At 42.2% G+C, this 25,499-nt stretch overlaps 1 protein-coding gene across 6 annotated transcripts in view; it reads right to left on the reverse strand.

The window, feature by feature from the left end:
• Positions 1-1,090: 1,090 nt before the first annotated feature.
• TTC13 (tetratricopeptide repeat domain 13) overlaps positions 1,091-25,499 on the reverse strand; it is a 91,543-nt gene continuing 67,134 nt past the window's right edge. For 4 of the 6 annotated variants that reach the window (XM_032430277.1, XM_032430276.1, XM_032430272.1 and 1 more), the window contains 11 exons: positions 21,904-22,034; positions 21,216-21,348; positions 20,276-20,368; positions 17,945-18,028; positions 17,044-17,128; positions 9,677-9,786; positions 7,275-7,410; positions 5,877-5,956; positions 3,687-3,765; positions 3,458-3,537; positions 1,091-2,006 (listed from right to left, as the gene is read on the reverse strand). In XM_032430277.1, the coding sequence (XP_032286168.1) occupies positions 1,892-2,006; positions 3,458-3,537; positions 3,687-3,765; positions 5,877-5,956; positions 7,275-7,410; positions 9,677-9,786; positions 17,044-17,128; positions 17,945-18,028; positions 20,276-20,368; positions 21,216-21,348; positions 21,904-22,034 (1,126 nt within the window). In that variant the 3' untranslated portion in view covers positions 1,091-1,891. The remainder of the gene's footprint in view (positions 2,007-3,457; positions 3,538-3,686; positions 3,766-5,876; positions 5,957-7,274; positions 7,411-9,676; positions 9,787-17,043; positions 17,129-17,944; positions 18,029-20,275; positions 20,369-21,215; positions 21,349-21,903; positions 22,035-25,499) is intronic. The other 2 variants (XM_032430278.1, XM_032430273.1) reach the window with 1 other exon arrangement.

Below are 25,499 nucleotides of genomic sequence, written 5' to 3' on the forward strand. Positions count from 1 at the left end.
TAATCACCTTATGTGAATGAGGAGAAACTGGGCTATCTAAATAAAAACTGAAATGGAGGAATTTGGAGTTGGTTTCAAGAGATATATGTTCTAATTCTGGGGTTTAGACATACTGTCATATTTTAGAAAAGTCAGGGTGCTCCTGGGTGGCTCAGTCGGTTAAGCATTTGACTCTTGGTTTCGGCTCAGCTCAGGATCTCATGGATCATTGAGAGATCGAGTACGGTACGGGGCTCTGCACTCAGTGGGGAGTTGCTTGAAGATTCTCTCCTCTGTCCCTCTCCCGACGCATGCACCTACACGCTCTCGCTAAAGTACATAAATCTTAAAAAAAAAAAAAAAAGACGGCAACTGCCATCTTGCTTTGCAATCCCACACAGCATCTCTGGATGCAGCTCTTTTGTGGTTTCCAAAGTCTTCAGCTAGCTCAATTTGGTCAAAACAGCACAAAGCTGAGAGCACAAGGAAATGTAACAGATACATGGAGACCCTGCACAGTGCCCTGTTATGTATTCTCTGAGTCTTGAGAAGAGCGTGCGAATTGAATCTTTAGTCCTAAAGACCACAGCGGGGCAGGGAGGCCCTGGGCTCAGAGAGGACTGGCTGGAATCAGCACCAGGGTGTCAACAGCTCGGGGTCTCGGGAGTGTCAATGCCCTCCCAGAGTCTCAGCTCGCTCACCTGTAAAATGAAAACGGACATTTGTCTTCGGTGAGCACAATGCTGGTCTCCAGGAGAAAAATCGACCTGTGGGTGTGAAATGTGCTCATAAGATGGGGTGTGCCTGACAACTGGGATCATTATTCCCCTCCCTCAGAAGAGACGACGACAGGAGCCACACTAGGTGGCTGTTCGAAAGCACACGTCAGTAGTCGGATGGGCATGAGTCCAAAGGGCAGGTCGTCTCGATCAAACGGCCATGTTCTAGCAGATAACTGCTCCTGTCCAGTGGTGCTAAGCTCCCCATGAGCCCCGACACCCCAAGACACTGGCCGGCTACTCTTAACGTGGGATTTCAAGACCAAAACTAAGTAGCAGAAAGCAGTGAATAGTTTAACTCTTTAACAAACACCGAAGAAAAATGAAAATGATTTGGAAATGGCAATAATTTAATGAACCCATTTTATTCACTGTCATTTACCCTGTCTTGGGGGGGGGGGGAATCAGTCATGTTCCGGATGTTCTTACACCTGCAAGTGAAACTAGTTCACAAAATAAAATCATACATAATCCAGTGTCAAAAACTGGTGATTTACAGAAATCACCCCTCGTTTATTTTTTCCAACACAGAGAAAAAAAAAACATGGTTCAGTAATTCAGTGTTTGGGTCACTGGCAAATACTGTCTGCATCATTCAAAACAAATGTTCCCGGCAGTGAGCTCTGCGGTGCATGGTGACGGCCCAGGAATCTTCCATCATTCAAATACAACGGAGAACCCACTCGTGAAGATTATGTGAGAAACACGATGCCCTATCACAATGTGCATAAAAAGGCCTTTGAAAAATATACAAATCTTTCAAGGAATGAAAACACTCCTGTTTTGTTGTTGGTTTTGTTCCTTTTAATGATTAATTTTTGGTTTTTGAAGTCAACTTTTTTGCTGTGAGGAAGGAGTTTTAGGATTTTGTAAGTGGAAACCAACAAGGCCGCTGGCCTCTACATACATTTTCCTGCCCCAACATAGAGCTTTTTTCCCCCCCCAAAAAACCCTCTTTCATGATTTTTATTATGGTTCAAAAAGTAAAGAAAATGATTTCAAGTATTCAATTCCTATCAAAAATTGGTATCAAAAGTAATAAAGGACCTAGTTTCTTTATAATTCCATGTTTTAAAAAATAACTTAAGAAGCAAGAGGTCCGGCCCTTTACTTGTATAAATACCACAGCGTAACTAGAGTTTCTTAAGACAACGTGGAGAGGAGTCCGTGTTTAGCACCTCGATCATTGATCTTAATGTAGGGAACGTCTCTGACACAGATGGGAGAGTCTTATAAGAAGGTGAAATACTGGAAAAGAAAAACACAAAGAAGGAATATGAAGATTAACACAATTTCACAAAAAAGGCATTATTCCTATTTTAATATTCTCTTTCCAATGACCCTGCATGTATGCTGTCAGACAATTTTACAAAAGCAGGGAGGAGCTGTGAAGAGAACGGATGCTTCTGTGGCTGGGGACTTATATCCAGAGGCTCCCATAATGGGCTGCTGGCCAGTTCAGCCAGAATCTTCGGAAAGGAAAATTAAGCTCTGCTGTACGTGTGACTGTTCGCACACGTCCTGCCAGGGAGCCGTTAGACTTGAATCAGAGACACAGGCTCCAGACCGGCCTCGCTCCTTATTGGCTACAGCCCTTTCTCCGGCCCCCCTGCCCGTATCAGTAGCACCAGGCACAGTCTTCTTAACTCACAGGGGGGCCCTGAGCCCAGAATGAGATCATGCATGCCAGAGGGCGGTGCGAAATGGTACCTGCACAGCGGGAGGCAGTTTTTTATTCATTCCTTAAAGAACTGTTGGAAGGTTCACACTGTAAAACTATGGAAGAGACAGAAGCAAGATGTTTGACGCTATGGTCATACTCCTAAAACACACGTGAGCCAGCAATCTTGAAACGGGAATACACTGGAACGCGGTGCGACTGTCAGAAGCGATCGTTACAAAGCTAAGTAACGTACTTACACACTGAACAAGAGTGCACTACAGACATGAATTTCTCTGTTTTAAACAGAGTGCAAATTACCCAGCAATTTTTAGAGTGGCTGCTGTGTCCAGTAGATGGGAAAGGCAAAATTGGCAGGGGTTATGATGAAGAAAACACAGAGAAGGAGCAAGAATAAAGGTCAGTGACATGTGCTTGTTCTTTATTAACTATTAAAGTATCTATGGGTTTAATTTCATCCCGAAAGTCCTGGCAACAAGAGCCAGGAAAGATCAGGGTACGCTGGACTCATGATGGTAGCCGCTGGGGATGATGTCCAGTTAGTATTTATGGACTCACATGTATTCCTCGCCTATGTTACAATGAAGGGCCACCTTCTCAAAATCAACTGTGCAGTAAAAATGGGCTCCCACTCAGAGTAAGTCTGAAATAGGTCCAGCTCACAGTTTTCAAATTCCTTCCTGAATACTGAACCTAAGAGTTTGGGATAAAGGGTCAATTAGCCAAGAGAGATGAATGCCTGATTATACAAAGAGGACGTGTGTCACTTTTCCTTCACAAACCAATTTCCTTGCTTTTTATTCATTATTTATTTTTATCTGTAGACTCACCCTTTCGGGGGTCCTACACGACAGGAAAACATCTTAGCCTTGGAAAAGTGGATTACACTCCTTGCAGAGTAAGAACGCAGGAAAGGGAGCGTACTCCCAGTATCACTCAGCTAGCTCCAACAGGAGCAGGAAGTCCTCTCTCCCCCTTTAAGGTAACATCCCTTTGTTGACCACCACCAAGTAGTTACCTTTTTAGGCTCATCCAGCTTTTGGCTATTTTGCTAAAGGCTTCTGAACCAGGGGCTGTCATAGCTTCAAAGTCAACTAACTGAAAAAGAAAGAAATTTAGGAATGTAATTAATATGGAGGAGAAAGGCTCACTTTGAGATCTGTTTAACTTCTGGATCTTAACACAAAAATCCGAGGGCTGGGATTTAAACACACAGCCAACCATCTGCCCTTCTGGCTTCAACATACCTTCCCTTTGGGGATTTTTCCTGCCACTTCTTTTCCACTTGCCATCAAAGCTCCCACGATCACAGAGTAAGCTATCACACTATGTAAATAAAGAATAATTACCTGTCAGTCCTGGTTTCTGAACAGGGATCATATGAAAAGTTCACTATGGATTTTCTGTCATAAAAGATGAAATTTTACTTAAGAATTCTTTAGAAATTAAACTAAAAAATACTTTGATGTCTTAAAAAATATCTACTAATTTACTACTAACAAAAATATTTAGATTCACTATTTTAAGGGTAAATGTGACCCAGAATATTCTTTTTCTGGGGAAAAAAGGTGTTTCTTTTAAGTAGGAGTTTTCTTCCCACTTGGTTTTTCTATTCTTATGAAATAATGAATTAAAAGATGTGTCTGCTTCTATTTCTAGCAACTTCACAAGGCTTGGCTTTTAAAATGCATGTATACCATACATACACTTTGTAATACAAACAAATTATTAATCTTATTGTTTAAGCATTAAAAAACCTCGGTCCCCAAAGAAGAAAAGCAGAACACATTCTCAGAAGGTGCCAACAGACCGGTTTGAAAGCTGATGTGTCATATAAATTCCCTTCCTGGCATATAACAGACTCACTCCTGCTTCTGACATATCTATTACACACAGGCCGCGTGGGCCCTGTGCAGGACACTCCGCGTGGAGATAACCAGAACGAGGCTCTCGCCTTTGAGAACAAGCAGGCTGGCCGGGGAGGCAGACAGCACGCACGCCGCGGGGAAAGCCTGCAGGTGCAGCTAGTCAAGCCCAGGGGGCACCCACGGGGCCCTCTTCAGGGTCCAGACGGGGCATGGCGGGCAGAGGGGAAGGAAGGGAAATGGCTGGCACAGAGGCAGAGCCCGTGTGGACATGAAGGTGTGAGGAAAGGCAGGGAGGTGCACTGGAGGGCGAACGGGAGGCCCTTCGAGAAGTTCGACAGTATAGTAAAAGGGCGGGTCAAGGAAAGCGGTGAGGAGGCCAAGACAAACCAGGGCAGGACACGGACGAGCTTGCACCTGAGCCACCAGGTATAAAGAATGGGGGCAGAGATCCTGAATCTCTACACTGTACACCCGAAGCCAATATAACACTGTATGTTAACTACACTGGAATTAAAAAAAAAAAGAACTGAGGCAGAGAGGGGACGGAGAAAAGCCTGGAAGCAGGGAGACAAGCCAGAAAGGCACGGGGTGGCGTGGGTTTGAACTACGGCGGTAGCTCTGAGCACAGAGAGGACAGAAGCAACGGGATCAGGGGCTGAACAGATGCGGCTCTGAGGGCAAGAGCACAGGTGGCGAGAGCTGCACCTCCTTCCTGTGTCACCTCCTTCCCGTGTCACCCCGGGAGCCAGTTCAGCCGCTGTGAGGACAAATGGGCAACTGCTGGGTACCCGCACGGCACCCGCGTCCGTGCTTGATCAGAGGGGGTGTGCGGAGGGCGTAAGCACGTCATATACTCAGTGCACGCTAGTAACGGTTAGGCTGATACTACAGTATTCATGCTCCTAGCTTGTTTCCGTGCCTTTCTAATATAACAACATTTACTACCACATCTAGGAGAGTTTTACTTTTAAAGTGTTAAAGACAAGAACATTCAAGTATATCATTTTAGCCCAAACATCTTAAATTCAAATTCCATGATCTACTGCACGTCATACTGGCAAACAGAGGACAGACAGAAACCCTGGTTTTGATGACACCTAAGAAGCTCCTGATGGATTCCTAAGCAGCAAGAATTGATTCACAATAGTACAAGTAGTACAGAATGGCTGGTGACTCAAAAGTATAAAATATTAGGGCTGGAGGTCGAGTGACGGACTAAAACTGGGGGAAAGGGGAGAAGAGGACAGGGTAGCAGCCTGGGCAAATATCAGAAGTTAAAATACAGTGAGTGCAAATGCATGCGTGTAGTAGGCCTTCAAGACATTTGTGTTGTCGAGTGGATCCACAGCCTGTAAAATGTAAGCACACTATCTTAGAACAATCTGTCATAATTCCTTTGATGGTGTGAGGTCAAGGACATAATTTCTGGGTGGATTTTGAAAAAAACCAAAGGGGATTTCTTGCAATTGCTTGGGGGTACTTTTGGACCCCCAGACACAACGAGTAGTGCAAGCAAAAAAGGACATGTTCTTCAATGTAAAAACTTTCAAATTATAGGTTATCACTCACCTGGATCCTCGAGAGAGTGGCATTAAATTATAAAAGTAATAAACTAAGGATAAGATTAAGTTGCAAACAGCATCAGCCTCCTAGAAAAAAAAGACACATGCTCATGAATTTAAATACTAGATTATAAACTAGTTTTTTACAAGGTGATAAGACATAAGAAAATTTAGCTCAGGAAGAGGATTATTTCATGTCTCTCCTACAGGAACCTACTTTCACATTCTTGCATATTTTATACTCTGCGCTACCATTTTTTCCTAATGAAAGGGTATATATACAGTTTGGTGTAGAGCAATATTTTCCGAGCTGTTTTTAAAACTGAAACTTTTTCAGGGCACCTGGGTGGATCAGTCAGTTAAGTAACCAACTCTTGGTTTTGGCCAAGGTCTTGATCTCAGGGTCCTGGGATTGAGCCCCGAGTCGGACTCTGTACTCAGGGGGAGTCTGCTGGGGATTCTCTCTCTCCTTCTCCATCTGTTCCTCCATCCCTCCCGCCCAATTAATAAATAAATCTTAAAAAAAAAACAGAACTGAAACCTTTTCTGTTAAACATAAAAATCTCAGCCTCCTTTAACATGACTTGAAATGTCAAAATATATATTAAGATTAAAATAAAACAGAGTACTCATTAATACCAAATATGGTTTCCCAAGAATCTGATGAGCACAACCTCTGTACTGAGATTTAGGTGATAAATACACTTAATTATATAAAAACCTGGATGCTTAATTATAGGTATGAACTGATTAGGTGCAAGAGAAATGAAGTGATTTCCCAGGGACCACGGGCATCCACTCCAGAAGTTGGATGGAGTGCCCACAATACTCCCATGAAGGTGACAGGCCAGATCCTGCCTCTAGGGAGCCCACTCAAGTTGGGGTGCGACATGGAGGGAAGAATCACAGACCAGGAAAGGCCCACCAAATGCCCCACAGGCCACTGTCACTATGGACCAACTATGGACAGAGCCCAGACTTACCATGTAACACAGTAACTGTGTACATGGATCATTTCCCTTCCTCAATTACTATCGTTATTAAATATGGGAATTGGGGGCACCTGGGTGGCTCAGTCGGTTAAGCGTCTGCCTTCGGCTCAGGTCATGATCTCTCAGGGTCCTGGGATTGAGTCCTGCATCGGGGCGAGCGGGGAGTCTGCTTCTCCCTTATACTCTCCCTCTGTGTGCTTTCTCTCTCTCAAATAAATAAAATCTTTAAAAAATAAATAAATAAATATGGGAATTGTTTCTGTAAGAATTTTAAAAAGAAGTCCTTATAGGTCATCAGTGAAAGCTGATCTCAAGCATAAAATGGATAATACCCGTGAATGGGTAGAGGCTTTGAAAAGGTTACAGGAGAATCCTAGTAAGCACGGATAAAATGGAAAAAAACAAAAACCTACCCCAAATTCTGATGAAAGAATCAGTACTTTTCCTTTTGCTGTGAGGTCTTTATAAAGTGCATCTATCTCAGCATGATAGAATTGTGTTCTTTCTTCTGTGGTTTGCGTTTCCACAGAAAACAGTATGTTGCCAACCCTAAAAATACAACAATGTGTGTCAAAGGCATGCATTTTACAATTCAAAGAGCCAAACACGGGGAGTCAAAAAAAAAAAAAGGAAGGAACTGGTATGCTGATGTGGCACAAGACATATCTGAGAACGTGTCCCACCTTTCTAACTACACACATGTAGGCGTGTTCCATATGTAGGCAAGTTTCCCATAGAATATGATATTTTGTTCGGTCTAACCAAATGTATTATAGGAGCTTAAGCTACTACAGAAGGGAACTACACATAGTCAAAAATGAATGCATGGTAAAGACTTTCTCAGACAGCCTCCCTATTATGATTGAAGATCAGGAGCCAGAACTGTGTGCAGAAGTTCAGGGACTCTACTGTGTTTTTTTAAGCTTCTGCTGCATGCTTAGCTCCATGACAGGCTCTACGGAGGAGACAAATTTGATGCAACAGGCATGTATTATATAAATAAACAGCTCTTAGATCCTATAAAGAGGAACACAGAACAGCTGCTGCATTTATGGAGGAAGGAAGGAGAACTGAGGCCATGAATTATAAGACCACGTGCAGGGTGATCACATAGCGAGTCAGGGTTCAAAAGTGGGAGATCAGGTCTAATTTAGGGATGTGGAAGACAACAGGAAATGCTTCACAGGGGAAGGGGCCCGAATGTGAAAATCAGAATGGGAGTGAGAGAGGCTCAGAACCAGGAGGTGCGAGGTGACCTCAGGGAACAAGCTGTCCAGCTGAGTTAGCAGGCCAAGTTCTGGCAGGAAAACAGTTCAGGCAAGCAGGAAATGTTGCGAGGGCCACATTATGAAAGGCCTTGAGTGCCTGGCGGGGGAGTGGGTCCTGGTATCCACGGGCAGTGGAGGGTATGGAGCGGGGAGTGGTTTAACACCCAGTGGAACGGAGCCTCGGGGACACTGACAAAGCACTGGAAGCCACCACGAGACCAGGGACGGAGACACCAGAGTCTACTCGAGGGGTTAGAGCCCAGAGCATGATGTAATGAATACGGTGAGACATGGAGGAAAGATGCCACGTTTCGGGGGGGGAAGGAGCTTTATGTACTCTTTGACACCATCATTCCCTTTCTGCCTGGAGAACCAGTTCATCTGAGGAGATCTATATCTCACGAGTGGGTGGAAAGGCAGGGGAGTAATTTTAACGTTAATAGCAAACCTGGAATTCCTTCCGGGGAGGGGAGTGTGACATTTGTTGGGAAAAGTACTTTGATAAATGGTCTGGGGTAGATCAACACCTCAAGGATATGGAAAAGTCATAAAATCTGGGAGTTGCTAAGCTGGTGCTTACTCATGGAGCCTGTGTAGGTTCTGACAGAGAACTTGACAAAGAGGCTCCTGTAAAGGTTTGAGAGTAAAGGCATATGAGAAAGCTGGAGCCCAAGAGGCAGAGGCAAGTCACAGCCCTACTGTGGGGCTGGCAGAAATCAAGCCGGAAGTCCCGATGCAGGAATCATGGCGCCTTGCAGGCTAAGCAACTGAGGGATGCGTGTTGCTGGGGAGGGGCAAGGTAATCACCCCAAATTCAAGGGATATGGAGGCTCCTAGATGAAGCTTGGGCTTCAGATATAAATTAGACTGGTTAATAAAAACAGTCACTGCGGGGCTATTTACAAAGTGAAAAATGAGAAATACTCTAAATGGTCAATAACAAAAAATTAGTAGGAGGAATGCTACAACATCCAAAAATGGAATACTATGCAAGCATTACAAATGCTTACAAAAATATAAGAAAATGTTCATGATAAAGTAATTGTAAGATACAAAAGAAACAGATTATAAAACAATGTGTGGAGTATAATCTCAGTTTTTAAAGAAACAACTCAATGATTTTTTTATCTTTGCTTATCTTTGTATTCTAAATTTTCCATAATAACAGACTGCACTCCTTTCAGAATATATTAAAACCTGTACTTAAAAACTCTTACAATGGCCTTCAATCTGCCAATCTTTCATCTCTTTTCATTTTATCACTAAAAGTGTTGCCCACAAGGAACTTTAAGAACCTGGAAGAATGCTTTCCACATTAGATATTATACCTAATATCTAGAAAGCTGTTAGATCCAGCGTGGTCAGAAAATATATCTGCTGGCACAATATTCTACAAGTCATGTTAACAAAATAACTGGTTATAGCTACACACTGGCCCTTGATAATTTTCATTTCAGGATAAAGCAAAAGCCGGGTAACGTCTAACCTCCCGTGGCAATATCAGACACCAGCCCACCTTTATACTCACACTTAGGAAGCATACATACTTGTCTCCTGTAATTGTGATTGTGAATCCATCATATTCCTTCCCTTGATCTTTGAGGCTGGGAACTTTTGTGTTCACCGTGAACCCATCCTTCGTTTTAGTATTAAACTGCTTTCAGGGAAAAAAAATTCACATTACTAGTGTGTAATTCATTGTAAACCCCCAGGCGCTCTTCTGTAGCGCTGACTCAACCTTCCACGTGTTTAAGAAGGGTCACAGAAATCCTGATGCAAGAGGCCACGACCATGCACACCTCCACAGGGACCGGGGACGCCTCTGCCTGTTCCCAACGCCCCACACAAACTCCAGGCCCAGGTGGCACTTCCCAGGGCCCCTAGCAGAGGCCAGCACGGAGCCTCAGCAACAAGCTCCCTCAGTCAGTGAGGGTGCTGCTCCCTTCTAAGAGTCCCCTTAGGATTTTCTCATGTTCATCTTTATTGGCAGCAACTTGGATTCTTAGCAGAATGGTTGTACTCCAAATCTCGTAACTCAAAAAACACCTTGTGCTCACGCTCGTGCTCCTTCAAGGCAGTCTGATTTGAAAAGTACTCAGAGTTATATTTGTCAACTGGAGAATTTCACATGCATACACACACACACACACACACACACACACACACACACACACTCCAACTCTACAGACCACAGGAAAGTATGTTAAAGGAATTACATAGAGCCAAGAATGGCCTTCAGGGGTGATAAGTATGAAGGCAGTTTCAGATGTCAGCTTTTTGTTTAAAATACTTTGGACAGGGAGGCTGGGTGGCTCTGTTGGTTAAGCGTCTGCCTTCAGCTCAGATCATGATCCCAGGGTCCTGGGATTGAGTCCCACATCGGGCTCCCTGCTCAGCGGGGAGCCTGCTTCTCCCTCTGCCTGCCACTCCCCCTGCTTGTGTTCCCTCTCTCTCTGGCAAATAAATAAAAATCTTTTAAAAAATAAATAAAAATAAAATAGTTTTGACAAAGCCAAAATGCCAATAAATAGATTTTGTCATTACTCCAGAAAAAATCCTCCCCACATTGTTCAGTGTTGCCAACTTTTTTTAAAGGGCTGAGAGACTTGAACAAGAGAACCAAGGACAGACTAAGAGGAGGTTGTGCTTCACATAAGCCACTACTGGGGGAAAGGTTGTCTAAAACCAGTAAGACCCAGCAGGTGGTCATGAATGGTGCAGAGAAGGACCAGGGACCAGCGAGGCACAGGTGATCAGAGCCAGCATCGGGAACTGGAACAGGAATATCTTCCATGGAGAAGGGGCTTCTAGAGGAAGACGTGTGGTAACATTATATGCCAATTCTCATCTGATGCTCATGATGTACCTGTAAGACAGGGCATGGTCTCCATCTTACCAAGGAGGAGCCCCTGGGAGGGCAGGTCCCGCCCGAGTTACTGAGCGGGAAGTGGCAGCGTGGGAACGTGGACCCAAGCCTTCATGACCTCCAGCCACATTATATGCCAAAAAGCTGCCTCAAGGGGAGCTGAGGTATACAGTTGACCTTGACCAATGTGAGGGGTAGCCGACCCCCCAAACCTCTGTATAACTTTTGACTCCCCAAAAGCTTAACTGCTAATAGTCTACTGCTGACTAGAAGCCTTACTGATAACATAAAAGGTTAATATGTTGTATGTATTCTATACTGTATTCTTACAGTAAAGTAAGCTAGAGAAAAGGTTATTAAGAAATCACAAGGAAGATACATTTACAGGACTGTACTGTATTTATTGAAAAGAATCCACATATAAGTGGACCCACGCAGTTCAAACCCATGTTGTTCAGGGGTCAGTTGTATTTTAACGTGGTTTTTCACCAAAAGAATATTTCAGTGGAAGCTGTCGTCACATCACATTGCACCAAACCCTTTATTTATATACTTGTGTGTGTGCCTTTAAAAATGTGTGCTTTCACCACACTCCCGGTTGAAAGCTAGGTGTCTAGTGCTGCCAGGGAACGGTCACTTCCACACCACGGCCGGACACGCAGTGACCTCGCACCAGAAGGCTGGCCCCGGGTGGGCGACGCTCGGCTCTCGGCCGCACTAAGCAACTGCAGGCTTGGAGCCCACTAGGCTTTTCCTTTTAAACCAAGACATACATAAAACGTTAAAATCCCGCTCGGCTGACTTGGCCTTCTACCCAATAGAGTAAATGTAATGCCTAAAATACCAACAAGAAAGAACAGGAAAAACTGAGACACGTCAGTTTTCTTTCTGTAGGTCTGTCCCAGCGGCCCTCCGTGGAGCGGTTCTGCCCTCTGGGGGGCATCTGGGGAATTTATGGGAGAGTCTGGTGGCCACAGGGACAGGGGGGTGGTGCGTGGGGGGTGGTGGGAAGGTCTACCACTTAGCAGGTGGGGCTGAGAACACTAGATGTCCCACAGGGTAGGGGACAGTCACACGTGATGCATGACTGGCTGCCAATGCCCCACTGAGTTTTCATGTCCAAGAAGAACCTGTTTATAATTTAATAATCTCCTGGGCCTGGAACCAGACTCCATTTCACACTTAGACACTAAATATTTTACATGGTTTTTTTTTTAAGTTTTTCATTTATTTAAGTAATCTCTACCCCAACGTGAGGCTCGGAACTACGTAGTTTTAATACACACTGAATTTTCCATGAATGCGAATAGCACGTCCAACTGAGGGAAGAGGGTATTAGACATTGTTTGGAAGGTTACCATTTCAAAAAACCCTGTAGCCACCAACACTGTGGTTCATGATCTGTAAGTCAGCAAGTAACGCACAGATACAGGGCCGCGTTTGCAGCTGTCAGGTTCAAATGTAAACAGGTGTGAACAACGGCTCCTTCGTTACGGCTTCTCGTGAAGACAAGCCTGAATGCTGACATCCTGAGCTACACACACACTTGTCTATTACGGATGATTTACCTGGCAGACCTCCTTTTATGGCACAATGGTGATGTTTTAAAGAATTTTTTGAGTAGGTGTGATATATTCTCTGTGAATTTCATTTGAGTGGAGGAAAGGGGACATCGAACACGGGTATTCAGTTAATGCCAGAGTGGCTTTGAGAAGGTTGAGAACCACTGCATCAGTTTATCTGACACTCGCAAGAACCCCGAGCTGAGGTCTGGCCAGAATCATTGTTCCTAGTAGACAGGAGCCTGGGATCTAGACCGTGGAAGAGGCTCACCCAAGCCCAGTGAGGCAGATGTGGACGTTGGCATGCAGAGTACTAGCTCACTGCTTTGTTCATGACATGATGTTTCCTGGTTATTCCTTAGAAATGGACAAGCTCTGGTCCTACCCATTTCTCAAATTTTATTTGACGTAATTAAACCTCTCTACTATAGCTACAAGAACACTGATTCAACTTTTACGTTAAAGTTCAAAGCATCAATTGGAAAAAATAAAATCCACCTGCTGTTGGCAAATTTTTGAGTAGTTATATTCCTGGGCGGAGAAGAGGTTCATAAAATTATAATTGCTTAATTTTACACTTTTAAACAATAAAATTTCTGTCCCTTGAAGTCTCCTTCATCTTGAATTACATTGCTTTTGATGTTAACATTGCCACACCCATGTTTCCTTCCATTAGCATTTGCCTGGTATACCTTTCTCCCTTCCCCTTTTTAAACGTTAACTTGCTATGCATGTCTCCTGTAAACAGCACATAGCTGGACTTTAAAACACCAATCTGAAATCATCCATCTTTCACTAAGGGATCAATTATAATGCCAGGCTGACTTCTCACTGCCATTACATCCATTTCTTACCCACCCTACTCTTCGTAAACTTTGAGTTAAATTGACTTTGTTGTCTTTATGCCGTTTCCCTACCTTCTAGGCATTTAGAAGATTATACGTCCTACCTCTGTTCTTTCAGTGTTTGCCTTTAAATTTTAATATAGATAATTAAACATGTATTTTCCTGTCAATATCATGGGTCAGTCAGTGATTATGTTCTCTCATTGAAAAAATAAATACCTTTATAGTAACAGTTTTACTTCCTCTCTACTTTCTTCAACCTTTAATGTTGACATTAGCTAGTACTTTAATTTCAGACATGTATATTTTTTAACATCAGGCATTAACAATTCATTTCAGTGGCTTATTTGTTCACCATGATTTCTGATATCTCATGTTTTCTTCTTTCTTGGGCTTATTTTGTGAGAGCACAAATGTCTTTCAATCATTTTGACAAAGAAAATCTAGGTTTGATGAAATTCCTAAATGACTATGCTTGAAACAGTTTTTATTTGACCTTCATACCTGAACACTGGTACAGTGGGTTCAAATAAATTCCCCTTAGTTGTCTTCTAGAATCCACTATTGCTGGAGAGAAGTCAGGCATCTGTGGAATTCTCCTTCCTTAGTATTTGTTTTTTTTCTGGAAGCTTGAAGATGTTCTTTTTGTGTGTGTGTTAAAATATACATCACATAAATTTGCCACTTTAACCATTTGTGAATGTATAGTTTGATGGCATTAAGTACATTCACACTGTTTGCAACCATCACCACCATCCAATCCACAGAACAACTCAAATACAAACTCTGTCCCCATTAAACACTGACTCCCTCCCCCAGCCCCTGGCAGCCACCATTCTACCTTCTGTCTCTATGAATTTGACTCCTCTCAACACCTCACATGAGTGGAATCACAGGGTATTTGTCCTTTTGTGACTGGCTTATTTTATGTAGCATGTCCTCAAGCTTGAAGCTGTCCTCAAGCTTCATCCATGTTGTAGCCTGGGTCACAATTTCCTTCCTTCTCAAGGCTGAATAATATTCCATTGTATGGCTAGACCACATATGATTTATCCATTCATCCATCAATGGACACTTGGGCTTCCACCCCTTGGCTACTGTGAACAATGCTGCCACGAACATGAGTGTACAAATTATCTGTTCAAGTCGCTTCTTTCAATTCTTTGGAGCACACGTCTAGAGGTGGAGTTGTTGGATCATATGATAATTCTATGTGTAATTTTTTTGAGGAACTCTTTTTCACCTTGAAGTCCCCAAATTTTATCAGAATGTGTCTAGGTGTCAATGTTGAACATCATGCTGAACATCTGGGGGCCCTCAACTGATCTTTTCATCTCTCTACAAGCTTTCCTTCTTTTGTTTTGTTGACTAATTGCTCTGCTTTTCTTTCTTTTTTTTTATTTGCTCTGCTTCTTTATCTTTCTTCTCTCCTTTTGGAATTTCTATCAGATAGGTCCATTCTTCATCTTCTGTGTTCATCATCTCTTGTAGTTTATATTTCTTTGTCTCTTATATACTACATTCTGGAAGAATTTATTGATCTTCCAGTTCATATATATTTGATATTCAGCTGTCTTTAATGTACTAGCCTAACTATCTGAGATTTTCTAATTTATGAGAATTCTATTTTTTTTCTGTTGCTTCTATCTATCTATCTATCTATCTATCTATCTATCTATCTATCTACCATCTATGAAATTAGTTTATGTACTTTCTTTTGAGGTAAAATTTACATACGATGAACTTCACATGTATAATTTGATGCATTCTGACAAATGTACATACCCATGTACCCATGTACCCACTATACCATCAAGATATAGTGTATTGCCATCATTCTGGAAAGCTTCCTCCTACCCCATTAAGGTAAATCTCACTTCTCATAAGCCACCATTGTTCTGATATCTATCCCCATAGATCAGACTTCTTAGAAATGGAATCATACTCTTTTGTATGTGGCTTCCTTTGCTCAACATCATGTTTCTGAGGTCCACCCCGGTTGCTGTGTATAGCAGTCCCCTTGCTCCATTTTGTTACTGAGTAGCATTCCATCACTGGCCTCCCCTGAGAAGTGATGGCAGACCCTTGTAAAACCTTCTGATCGGGAAGACGGCCTCTGGACAAGGAAAGTGGAGAACTGGCACACAAACCTTGGGCCATATGCAAAACCCAAGTAATGGCTTCTCTGTGAGGGTGGGCACCGACTTCGACTTCATTCACCCTTTTAGATAAAGGGGGCAGGACCCACATCTGGGTCCTTGCTGGGCCTCATGATGAGACTGTGGATGCCACAAAGCCTTGTTCTCTGTCCAGCATCCTAAGTGAACCAAGTGCTGGATTACAGACAACTGTCTTGTGAACCGATTACCCATCCGAATTGGAGACCATGGACTTTCGGGTCCTCCGATTTTCTTTTGGTCTTTTTACAGTTTCCATTTCCCTGCTGAGATTCTTCATCATTATGTTCATGTTTTCCTTTAAGTCCTTGAACACGTTTATGAAGCAAAGACTTTAAAAGAGCTAATTCCAACTTCTGCGTCATCTGGGGGTCTGCTCCTGTTAAATGGTTTTGTTTTTCTTGGTTATGGGTCACGTTTTCCTGCTTCTTCATTTATCTAATAATTAAGAAGTCTAGATTGTGTTTCCTTCCTTTAAAGGGTGTTGAATTTTGTGTTGGCAGGCAGTCAAATCACTAGCAGATCCATTTAATCCTTTTAGGCTTGGTTTTTTTTCTCTGTTAGGGCACTCTATTTTGTCCTAGGATGTGAACCTCATTCTAGGTGGTCTTACACCTACAGTGTGTCCTTCCTGGGGTTGTCACAAGATGCTCAAGGTCCTCACGGGATCCCTCCATCCTGGCAAGGCCACAACTCCACTGTCTCTCAGTGGTGTCAAACCGCCAATAGCTCTGCTCAGCTCTCACCCCCACAGCGGCCACTCTCTGCAGAGCCTCTCAGAGTCTCACTGCCCGCACACAGTCGAGCTCTCAGCCAAGGATGACAAGGATCTCCCATGCTGACCTCCAGGTACTCCTCACCTTGAACAGCTCCCTCCTCTTCTGGACTCTGCCCTGTAAAGTCCAGACACTTGAATAGATCCCAGTTCCAATCGCTGCCTCCTTAGCTCAGTAAGACCACCATAGTCTGTTTAGGCTCCACATGCACAGTGGTTTAGTACATAACCCAGGTAGAGAGCTGGGGTGAACCTGGGCTCACCTCAGGTGTTCCCCTCTTCTCGAAAATCACAGTCTTGTAATTGCCAACACCTGAAAATAGTTGCCTTGTATTTTGTCCAGTTTTAGAATTGCTATGGTGTGGAAAGGCAGTCAAGTACTCAGTACTCCACTGTAGCCAGGAGCAGAATTCAACTGTAGAGATTTTTAAGTTTCCTTCTGTTTCCTGTATGAACTGCTTCCTCACAGATTTGCTTTTATGTTTGAGACTGATGCCTGCGTCTTATTTTGGTTCTTATTCAGAGTGTGTTTACATTAGTGTTTTCAGGTAGAATGCTTTATAAATTTTAAAATACTTATAGCATAATATTAATAAACATGCATTTAAAGTTATGAATTCTTTTTAAAAAGTGCTCTAGTTTGTTTGTTTTTCTAAAAACACCTTCCAGGATTTTGATGATAAACTTACCTTCATAATCGGAAGAAGGTCTTCTACTTTGTGTACCTTTTCCAGAGCTTCTCTAACTTCCAACAATCCTTTAGGATTATTAGCTCTTAAAAAGAGAAAGAGTGAGAGACAGAGAGAGAGAGAGGGAGATGGCAACTAAAATTAATACAGAAATGTAATAATTAATTACATTAACTGCTATTACCTTTAATTTAATAAATCATCCTCAATTGTGAGTAGATCAATATTCAAAATGGTGTGCCAGAACAAAAGTTTCTAAATAATGGGATGGCTTAATCCTCATGAATTTGGGGCTGCAGATGACAATTAAGAAAATAGCAGCCCATCTAGAAAGTGAAACAGGGAAAAGCAGAATGGATTGACAGCCAGTGTGTATATATACATGTATGGATCTTGGTTTGGCCATGAAACCTTAATTCTCCTATGCCATCTCTGAAATTAGAAGTGTTTTTTTTTTCCTTTCTGAAGTCGCTCAAATGGAAGTATCCTGCTAGGTTTTTATACCAATTTTATATTTTCTTGGTGATAACGATCCATTCAGAATTCTTTTTTCCCCAGTGTTTTGTTTGTTATTATATCTATACCATATAGCCTTTCATGTGAGGGAGAATGAATATGAAATCCTGAATAAAGAAATTCAAAGAAACGTCCTTCTCTTTAGAGAAAAGAGATCAGAAAAGTCACAATATTGTAAGATTAAAAACACTCTGTGGATTTTGTGAAGCTGTTAAAAGGTTGATAAGTCATTACTGAAAGACTTTATGATTCCAAATGCTGTGTAAACATTTGATATACTTTGTTTAGTCTGTCAATAGGCTTAGTTTTCAAGTTTTACAAATATAACTAATGTAAAATATATCAAAGCTGGCAATTACTATGAAAAAGAAAACTGAAGGATTACCCGTGATAAACAAGAATTCTATCTTTAATAAAATGAAGAATCTTCTCAAAATACTCCAGGTATCTCATGTTAATCACCTGACCCCTGTAAGAAAAAAAATTTTAAGGATCTTTTTACAAAGGAACATATCTGAAACATCTGATTTCCAAGTTAATTCAAAAGAACAATAAGAGAGCCAAGAGAATAAGGTAGCAAAAAAGTTTGGAAAACATGGTTGCTTGCGACCAATGAATAGAAGCAGCAAAGAACTGTCTTAGTAAGATGGCTCGTCAGCTCTTGCAGCTTTTTCTGGTAGGAGAGGCACCAAACTCAGCCTCGGAGATGCCAAAATGGGAAGAAAGATCCTCAAGTACTTCTAGGCCAATTTCCTTTTAGGAACCCCTTTAGTTTTTCTCCTCTCCCTTGGTTCTCCCTGTAACATTATCTGCTCCCACTCCTTCTTGCAGTTGAGCTCACGTGTGGCCTTCGTCTCTGCCTGCTCTACATATTATTTTACTCACATTTCTGTCCCCACCTCCTAGTTTTACAACTCTCTCCCCGAACTTCATGTACAGCCAACATGCTGATGTACACACCCCACAGGCATACATGTGTCTAACACGTACACACCCAACTGCTCCCTGGGTTCCCTATCAACATCTCAAACCTCAAGTCCGTAACTGTGAGCAGGAAGTCACTCCCGTACCCTGCACTGCCCCAAGCCCCAGCCCCAAACACGGCCACCTACTTTTTGTCCTACTGTCACCTGGCCGACTGGAAGGACCACACACCTGAGCCAGAGCGGGGACTGTCTCCCATGGCTCCCCACGCTCTCCCTGATTTCCAACCCACCACCAGTGCTCCTGAGGCGACACTCTCAATATCCATCCCGTCCCCTCCCACTCACTTCCACAAAGCTGATACTTGTTCATCTGAATTATTACACAACTTTCCAACCACTTCCCTTCCCTCCCGGGTCACCACCTTCTCCCAGCAATCCTGCCACCTACAGCCAAAGTGACCATCTGAATGTGCAACTCTGCTCTGCCACTTCTCTGCTTACAAGCTCTGAACAGCTCTCCGTCATCTTTAAAAAAAAAAAGCCTTAAATGGCATCTAAAGTTATTTATATTTTGAAAGAAAGTTTTTGTATTTGGGTCTCTACCTGTCTTTCAAGCCTCAATCCCTGACAATACTCTCTGAATTGTAAACTAATCACCAGTCCTAATGATGGAGTCATCCTTTCCTGACCATGCCTGACTTGCTTGTGCATTCATGCCTCATCCACCTCTCTGCTTCCCATCTCCCCACACAGCACAAGCATCACCTAAAGGCTGGATTGGACACCCCTCTTCTGTGTCCCCCTGCGTCCTGTACACATGACCACCATCACTCTGAACACACTACGTCGCAGTTTACCAGTCTGGCCTCACTAAGTGACGTCACTTATTGTACAGCACAACACACGGACAGTGGCCTTCAGTTAAAGCCAGTGGAGTCTAGCTATACATGCCACAAATTAGAAAGAAACAGGAACACACAAGTCACAAAAGGAAAAGAAATTTTTTTTCTAGGAAGTAAAAAAAAAAAGTATAAATGACATTTCCATTAAACTTAATGTCAGAGTTGTACTGAATGATACTTTCTTGATCAGGCTTCTGGAAGGAGAAGCATTTTAGACGTGACACGACTACCACATTTGTAAATTTTATCTAGAAGTAAATTCATGGCTCCCCTTGAAGCTGATGTTCTTTAATATCTGTTCATCATCTATTTTGAGGGTGGCTAAGCACATGAAGATGGATAAGTACACATGTCCCTAATTTGCAGAGCCTCTGGATAAGACAGAAGCTCTCTGATTAACCTGGCTCACCCTTTCAGGAAGGTTTAGCTACCAGAGTGTTACAGAGCCAACCCCTCTGTTTGTTAGGGTTTTAGAGATGGCACAGGGGAGCGCTTCCCCCACCACAATTCTTGTCCAAGAATTCTTTGAGCCATGCAACATAATCAGGATATTATGGGAAAATGTAATGTTCTCCCTCTAATTACTTGCTGTGATGTTTTAGGACCCTTTGAGAAGGACATCCTAGGCAAAAATCTGGCAGTCTTCCCTTCAACTGAGCTGTGCATCAAAGAGAAGAGCCAGGGGAAGGAGCATGGCATGTCCTGCATTTCTTCCTGCAACTGGATTAGCTGAAGCGAATGCAGGCAGGACCCCACAGGCACAGAGCTCATCTGTGTATGCCCTTGTCCAAAAGTCACCAGGGAAGGAGCAAGGGTCACTCACGGTCTCCATGACCTATTTGGAATAAACTCCCGTGAAAATAGGAAAGATGCACAAAAGGTTCCTACCTGATCAAATTGATGTGGTTATTAAAACCTCTGCTAAGACTTCGTGCTGGCATTTGATCTAACCACAACACTGGCTGGTCTGGGTCGGCAATCCTATAAAACAGAGCTTGTTAAAGATGAAGACCTTATAAAACCTACAAACGCTCAAAAGCATTAACAACAAAACATGAGAAGTCTTTGCAAAAGCGGGGAGAAAGCAACTGCTCAGGCTATTACATCTAAAAATATGCAACACCAACCTGCAGATTCCAAATAGATGTTCCAGTTGGACCAAGTAGGAAGTCAGTACAGGTTTACTAGAAGGGCAGTATTTTTCTCATATAAGTGAGTATCAGTGGTTTACCCCACTAAATTGTAGCTGGTTAGGCAGGCACACACTTCAACTATCAAAGGACTGGTACACCGAAGTTCATTCAAAGGCACCCCAGATTATGTTATGCTCTTTCAAAGAGACTGCTTTTTCAAAAACACTTCACTTAAAAATATGCTTGGAAACTTGACAGCACTCAATCCCTATAATTCATAAACATGAGTTGAGTGTATTTTAAAGAATAACAATGCCAGCAATTTCTGACAAACTTGAGAGAGGAAAACGTAACTTATAAGGCCTATTGTTAGTAGACAGACAAGATTCAAAACCTGTTAACTAAGTGGGAGGTACAGGCCTCCAGTTATGGAAACAAGTCACAGGGATGAGAGGCCCAGCATGAGGACCATAGTCAGCAATACCGTAACAGTGCTGTGTGGGGACGGGTGGTAGCTACACTCGTGTGAGCACGGTGTAACATACACACTCGTCGCATCTCTATGCCGAAAACCTGAAACTCACATAATACTGTGCGTCAACTATACTATTCCAAAACACCTGTTAACTAGGGGAGGCTTCTACTGTTTTACAATGATAACACTTCGAGTTTATTTTCATTTAAAGATTAGTCACCGTCTCCACTTTACTGCAATGTCGAACATGTCTCTCCACTGCATTAGCCGTGTTTTCCCATTCATTCGAACTTTCGAGTTGGTCCACGTACGCTGGACAGCTTGCATGACCTCCAATGCCGCCAAACCCATGGCTAAAAGAAGGAAAAGTTGAGAAAACAAGCGTTTGTAAGTACACTTGAGAGGAACTGATTTTCACCCACTTTACACAGTCTCGGGGATAACTCCAGAGTCACTGTAGAAAGAAAGAATTGTTAAGTATTGATAATTTAACAAGACCAGAGATACATTACAGTTGTGATGGTCCTAATAAAACTAAAATCTATCAGGGGAACGTAGAGGCACCCCCAAAGTTGTCTCCTCCCAGCTCTGCCTCCTACTGATGCAACTGGAGGTTTAAATTCTCCCTCGCTCCCACACTAAGCAAACAGCTCCCGTGGATGAACCGTCTGATCTGCAGTGATGACCTAAGACCTATATTCTGTATCTACACTATCGCAACAGCATAAAAGTCATGCTGGCGGCAGTCTTCTTCCAGAATTCTCTAAATGAATCTCTACACTTTTGTCTCGATTAAATGGAGATTCTGAGTCAACAGCACAAATGATTTTTTTTTAAAGCACAACAGGGTTTGACAATCCTTGTTCTTATGTCAGAAATATTTCCATGTTCAGACAGTTTCAGAATACCTCTGTGTATTCTCTTGTTTGGCAGGAAACCAGGTGTCTCATATTGCATCAGTGATCCCAAACGATCAGCTACACAGATCAGCTCTTGTACCTCGGGCTTGTAACTCTCAAAGTTCTGATGTAACACGTCTCTGGAAGAAACATTACATACATGGTAAGGACTTTTACGACAGATGTCTGGTAATCCAATTTCACCTGGACAACAGTTACTTCCTCCACTGGAAAACTAATCAAGAAACCTATGACCACAGAATCTTTACTGCAGTGCTTGGCACCTAACCACACACAAATTGAAAGAATCCTCGTGAGTGTGCACACACAATTATTTTCACATGCTTGAGAGTAACACTGATAACTGGAGTGCAATTCAGAAGATACCTGTGACCATTATTTGCTTTAAAAAACTTCCCCAGAATATATAAACTGCATGGACTGTCTTTATCAACATGCAACCAAATCTCTGCCCTGTGTACATCCCCTACCCCTGCCCCGTCATATTATATCAAGTATACTTGGAAATGGCCTATGTGACTAGTATGAATTGTTTAGCTGCCAACCTCCTTGAAGTTTGCATAACAAAGTTTGCAATTTTAAGTTATAGGTTGTGTAGAGGTCACCAAGACCACCCTCGGGTTTAGTAATTCACTAGGAAGATTCAGAGGACTGCACAGTTGTCCTCACGGCTGTGATTTATTACAGCAAAAGGACACAAGCACAAGCATCAAAGGGGAAAAGCTCATGGGGCGAAGTCCAGAGCAAACCAGGCGCAAGCTTCCATGGGTCCGTTCCCAGGGGAGACACAGAGGATTAACTCCCCCGTGTGAAATGCTGCCAACCACAGAAGCTCATGAAACACTCATTGCTCAGGGTTTCTATCGGAGGCTGATCATATAAGTAGCCTCTGGCTGGCAAGTACCCATATTCCAGACACCCAGAAGGAAAGTAGGTGTTTTGCATAGACCATGTTGTTTGTACAAACAGCTTAGGTACAGTGAGCCACTCGTCAGCTCCTAAAATCCAAGTTCCCAGATGCCACCCAGGGGCCAGCAGACTTTTCTAGAGACAGCAGTGCAGGCCTGCCATGTTAATGCTCTTCTGCACACAGATGATTCTCTAAAAAGGAGTGGTAGAGAATATATATAACCTCTTTGACCAGTCTATTTTAATACTTCTGATTACATAATAATTGACACACAAAAGCATACAACCTCATTAACCCAATTTAAGAACTAGAACAATTATGTCTATTTGTATGCTATCTTCTCCACCCTATCCTCCTGCCTCCCAGCAAGAGAGAACTTATCTTGAATTTTATGTTCATGATTCCTTTTTTTCTTTTTAAAAACTAGGTTACAAATGTATGTCCCTACGTAATATATTCTATAGTTTTGCCTATGAACTTTATGGGAAAAATGATATGACATTGTAGTTTACTGACTTGCTGTTTTTTACTCAATTTATATTTTAGGATTAATCCACATTGTCATATGGGTTGTTGGCTTATACTGTTGTACAGTATCCCATATGGGCTGGTATCACTTTTATCCATTCTTCTGTTCGTGGACAGTGGGGATGATTTTCAGTTTTCCATTTGAACAAACACTACTATCGGCAGTCTGGGACAGATCTCCTGTCAGACATGTGCACAAGTACAAGTTTCTCTACTGAATATACACAGCAGAATTGTAAGACTGTAGGATGTACAAATGTTCAATTTTACAAGATAATCACAAACAGCTGGCCAAGGCGGTTATAGCAATTTCAACTCTCACCCGGCGTATATAAAAATTCTCCTTGGGGAAGAATGAAGGGGGGGAAATCGGAGGCGGAGATGAACCATGAGAGACTATGGACTCTGAAAAACAAACTGAGGGTTCTAGAGGGGAGGGGAGTGAGGGGATGGGTTAGCCTGGTGATGGGTATTAAAGAGGACACGTTCTGAATGGATCACTGGGTGTTATACGCAAACAATGAATCATGGAACACTACATCAAAAACTAATGATGTAATGTATGGGGATTAACATAACAATAAAAAATTAAAAAATAAAAATAAATAAAAATAAATCCTCCTTGACCCCCCCCACCCTTCTGGTCAATATTACTATTATCAGACTTTGTAATATTTGTTCATCTCCCAGGTGAGAAAGGGGGTCAGATGTATTTATGAACCAAATTTGCCATTCATGCTTTCCCTTGTTCACGTGTTTTGCACAATTTTCTACTGGTTATTTGACTTTCACCTTTTAATTTGTAGAAATTTTTCATAAATTCTGGATACTAATTTTGGATACTTAATCAGTTTACAGGTTGCAAGTACCTTTTCAGAGTGCAGGCTTAGCTATTCATGGTTTATGGCGTCTCTTGTCAAACAGTAGTTCTTAGGTTCAATGTAGTCCAATTTATTAGTCTTTCTAAGGTCTACACTTTGTGTGTCTTAAGAAATCCTTTTCTACCTTAAAATTAAGAAACTATTCATTTCTATTTTCTCTTAAACTTTAAAAAAAATTGCGATTCATATTTAAGATTTTCATCAGTCTGGAACTGGATCAGAACTACACCATCATAAAAATCAATTTTGTTTTTATCCATATGACAACCTAATTGTAGCATTCCCACTGGATGAGATCCTCTCTGATCTACGGTCCACCTTTGTCATTTATCTAGGCTCTCCAGATAAATGCTTCTAAGCTCTCTACTATGCTCCTTTGGTCCACCTGGGTATCCCCGCACCAATACCAACCACTCTGTCTTCATGACTATCTGAAATCTTGCTGTCTGGTAGAATAAGAAACCTTCCCCTCGGGGCGCCTGGGTGGCTCAGTCGTTAAGCGTCTGCCTTCGGCTCAGGTCATGGTCCCAGGGTCCTGGGATCGAGCCCCACATCGGGCTCCCTGCTCCGCGGGAAGCCTGCTTCTCCCTCTCCCACTCCCCCTGCTTGTGTTCCTTCTCTCACTCTGTCTCTGTCAAATAAATAAATAAAATCTTTAAAAAAAAAAAGAAAAAGAAAAAGAAACCTTCCCCTCCAAGCCTGGGCATCATCATCTTCAGGAGTATCCTGATTACTCTTGGTCCTTTGTTCTTCCATACAATTGAGAATTAGCTTATCAAGTTCCTCAAAAAAATGTTGGGATTTGGAATGGCATTTTATTGAATCCATAATTAATTTGCAGAGAATTGACCCATTGATATTATTGAACTTCTTATTCTTGAACAGTATTTCTATTTGTTTTCCCTCAGTAACTTTCAATAATGTTTTATAATGATTTCCATACAGGTTTTGTACAACATTTGTAAGATATATTCCTAAGTACTTATTGCTATTATAAATGGTATTCTTGTTTGTTGCCAGTATACAAAATGCAAATGAATTTTATAAGTATATTAATTACAATCCCACCTTGCTAAACGTACCATTTCTTATAATTTGTTTGTAGATTTGGGGGTTTTTTTTGTAAAAAAAATCATATGAATTGCAAATCTATATAACTTTGATTTTTCTTCTGTTATGCACTGTCTAGAACCTCTACTTCACTGCTGAAGAGAAGCAATGATTTCAGGCTTTTTGGTCTTGTTCCTGATTTTATTTTTATTTTC

The sequence above is a fragment of the Phoca vitulina genome, unplaced genomic scaffold, assembly GCF_004348235.1.
Source record: "Phoca vitulina isolate PV1807 unplaced genomic scaffold, GSC_HSeal_1.0 scaffold43, whole genome shotgun sequence".
NCBI lineage: Eukaryota > Metazoa > Chordata > Mammalia > Carnivora > Phocidae > Phoca > Phoca vitulina.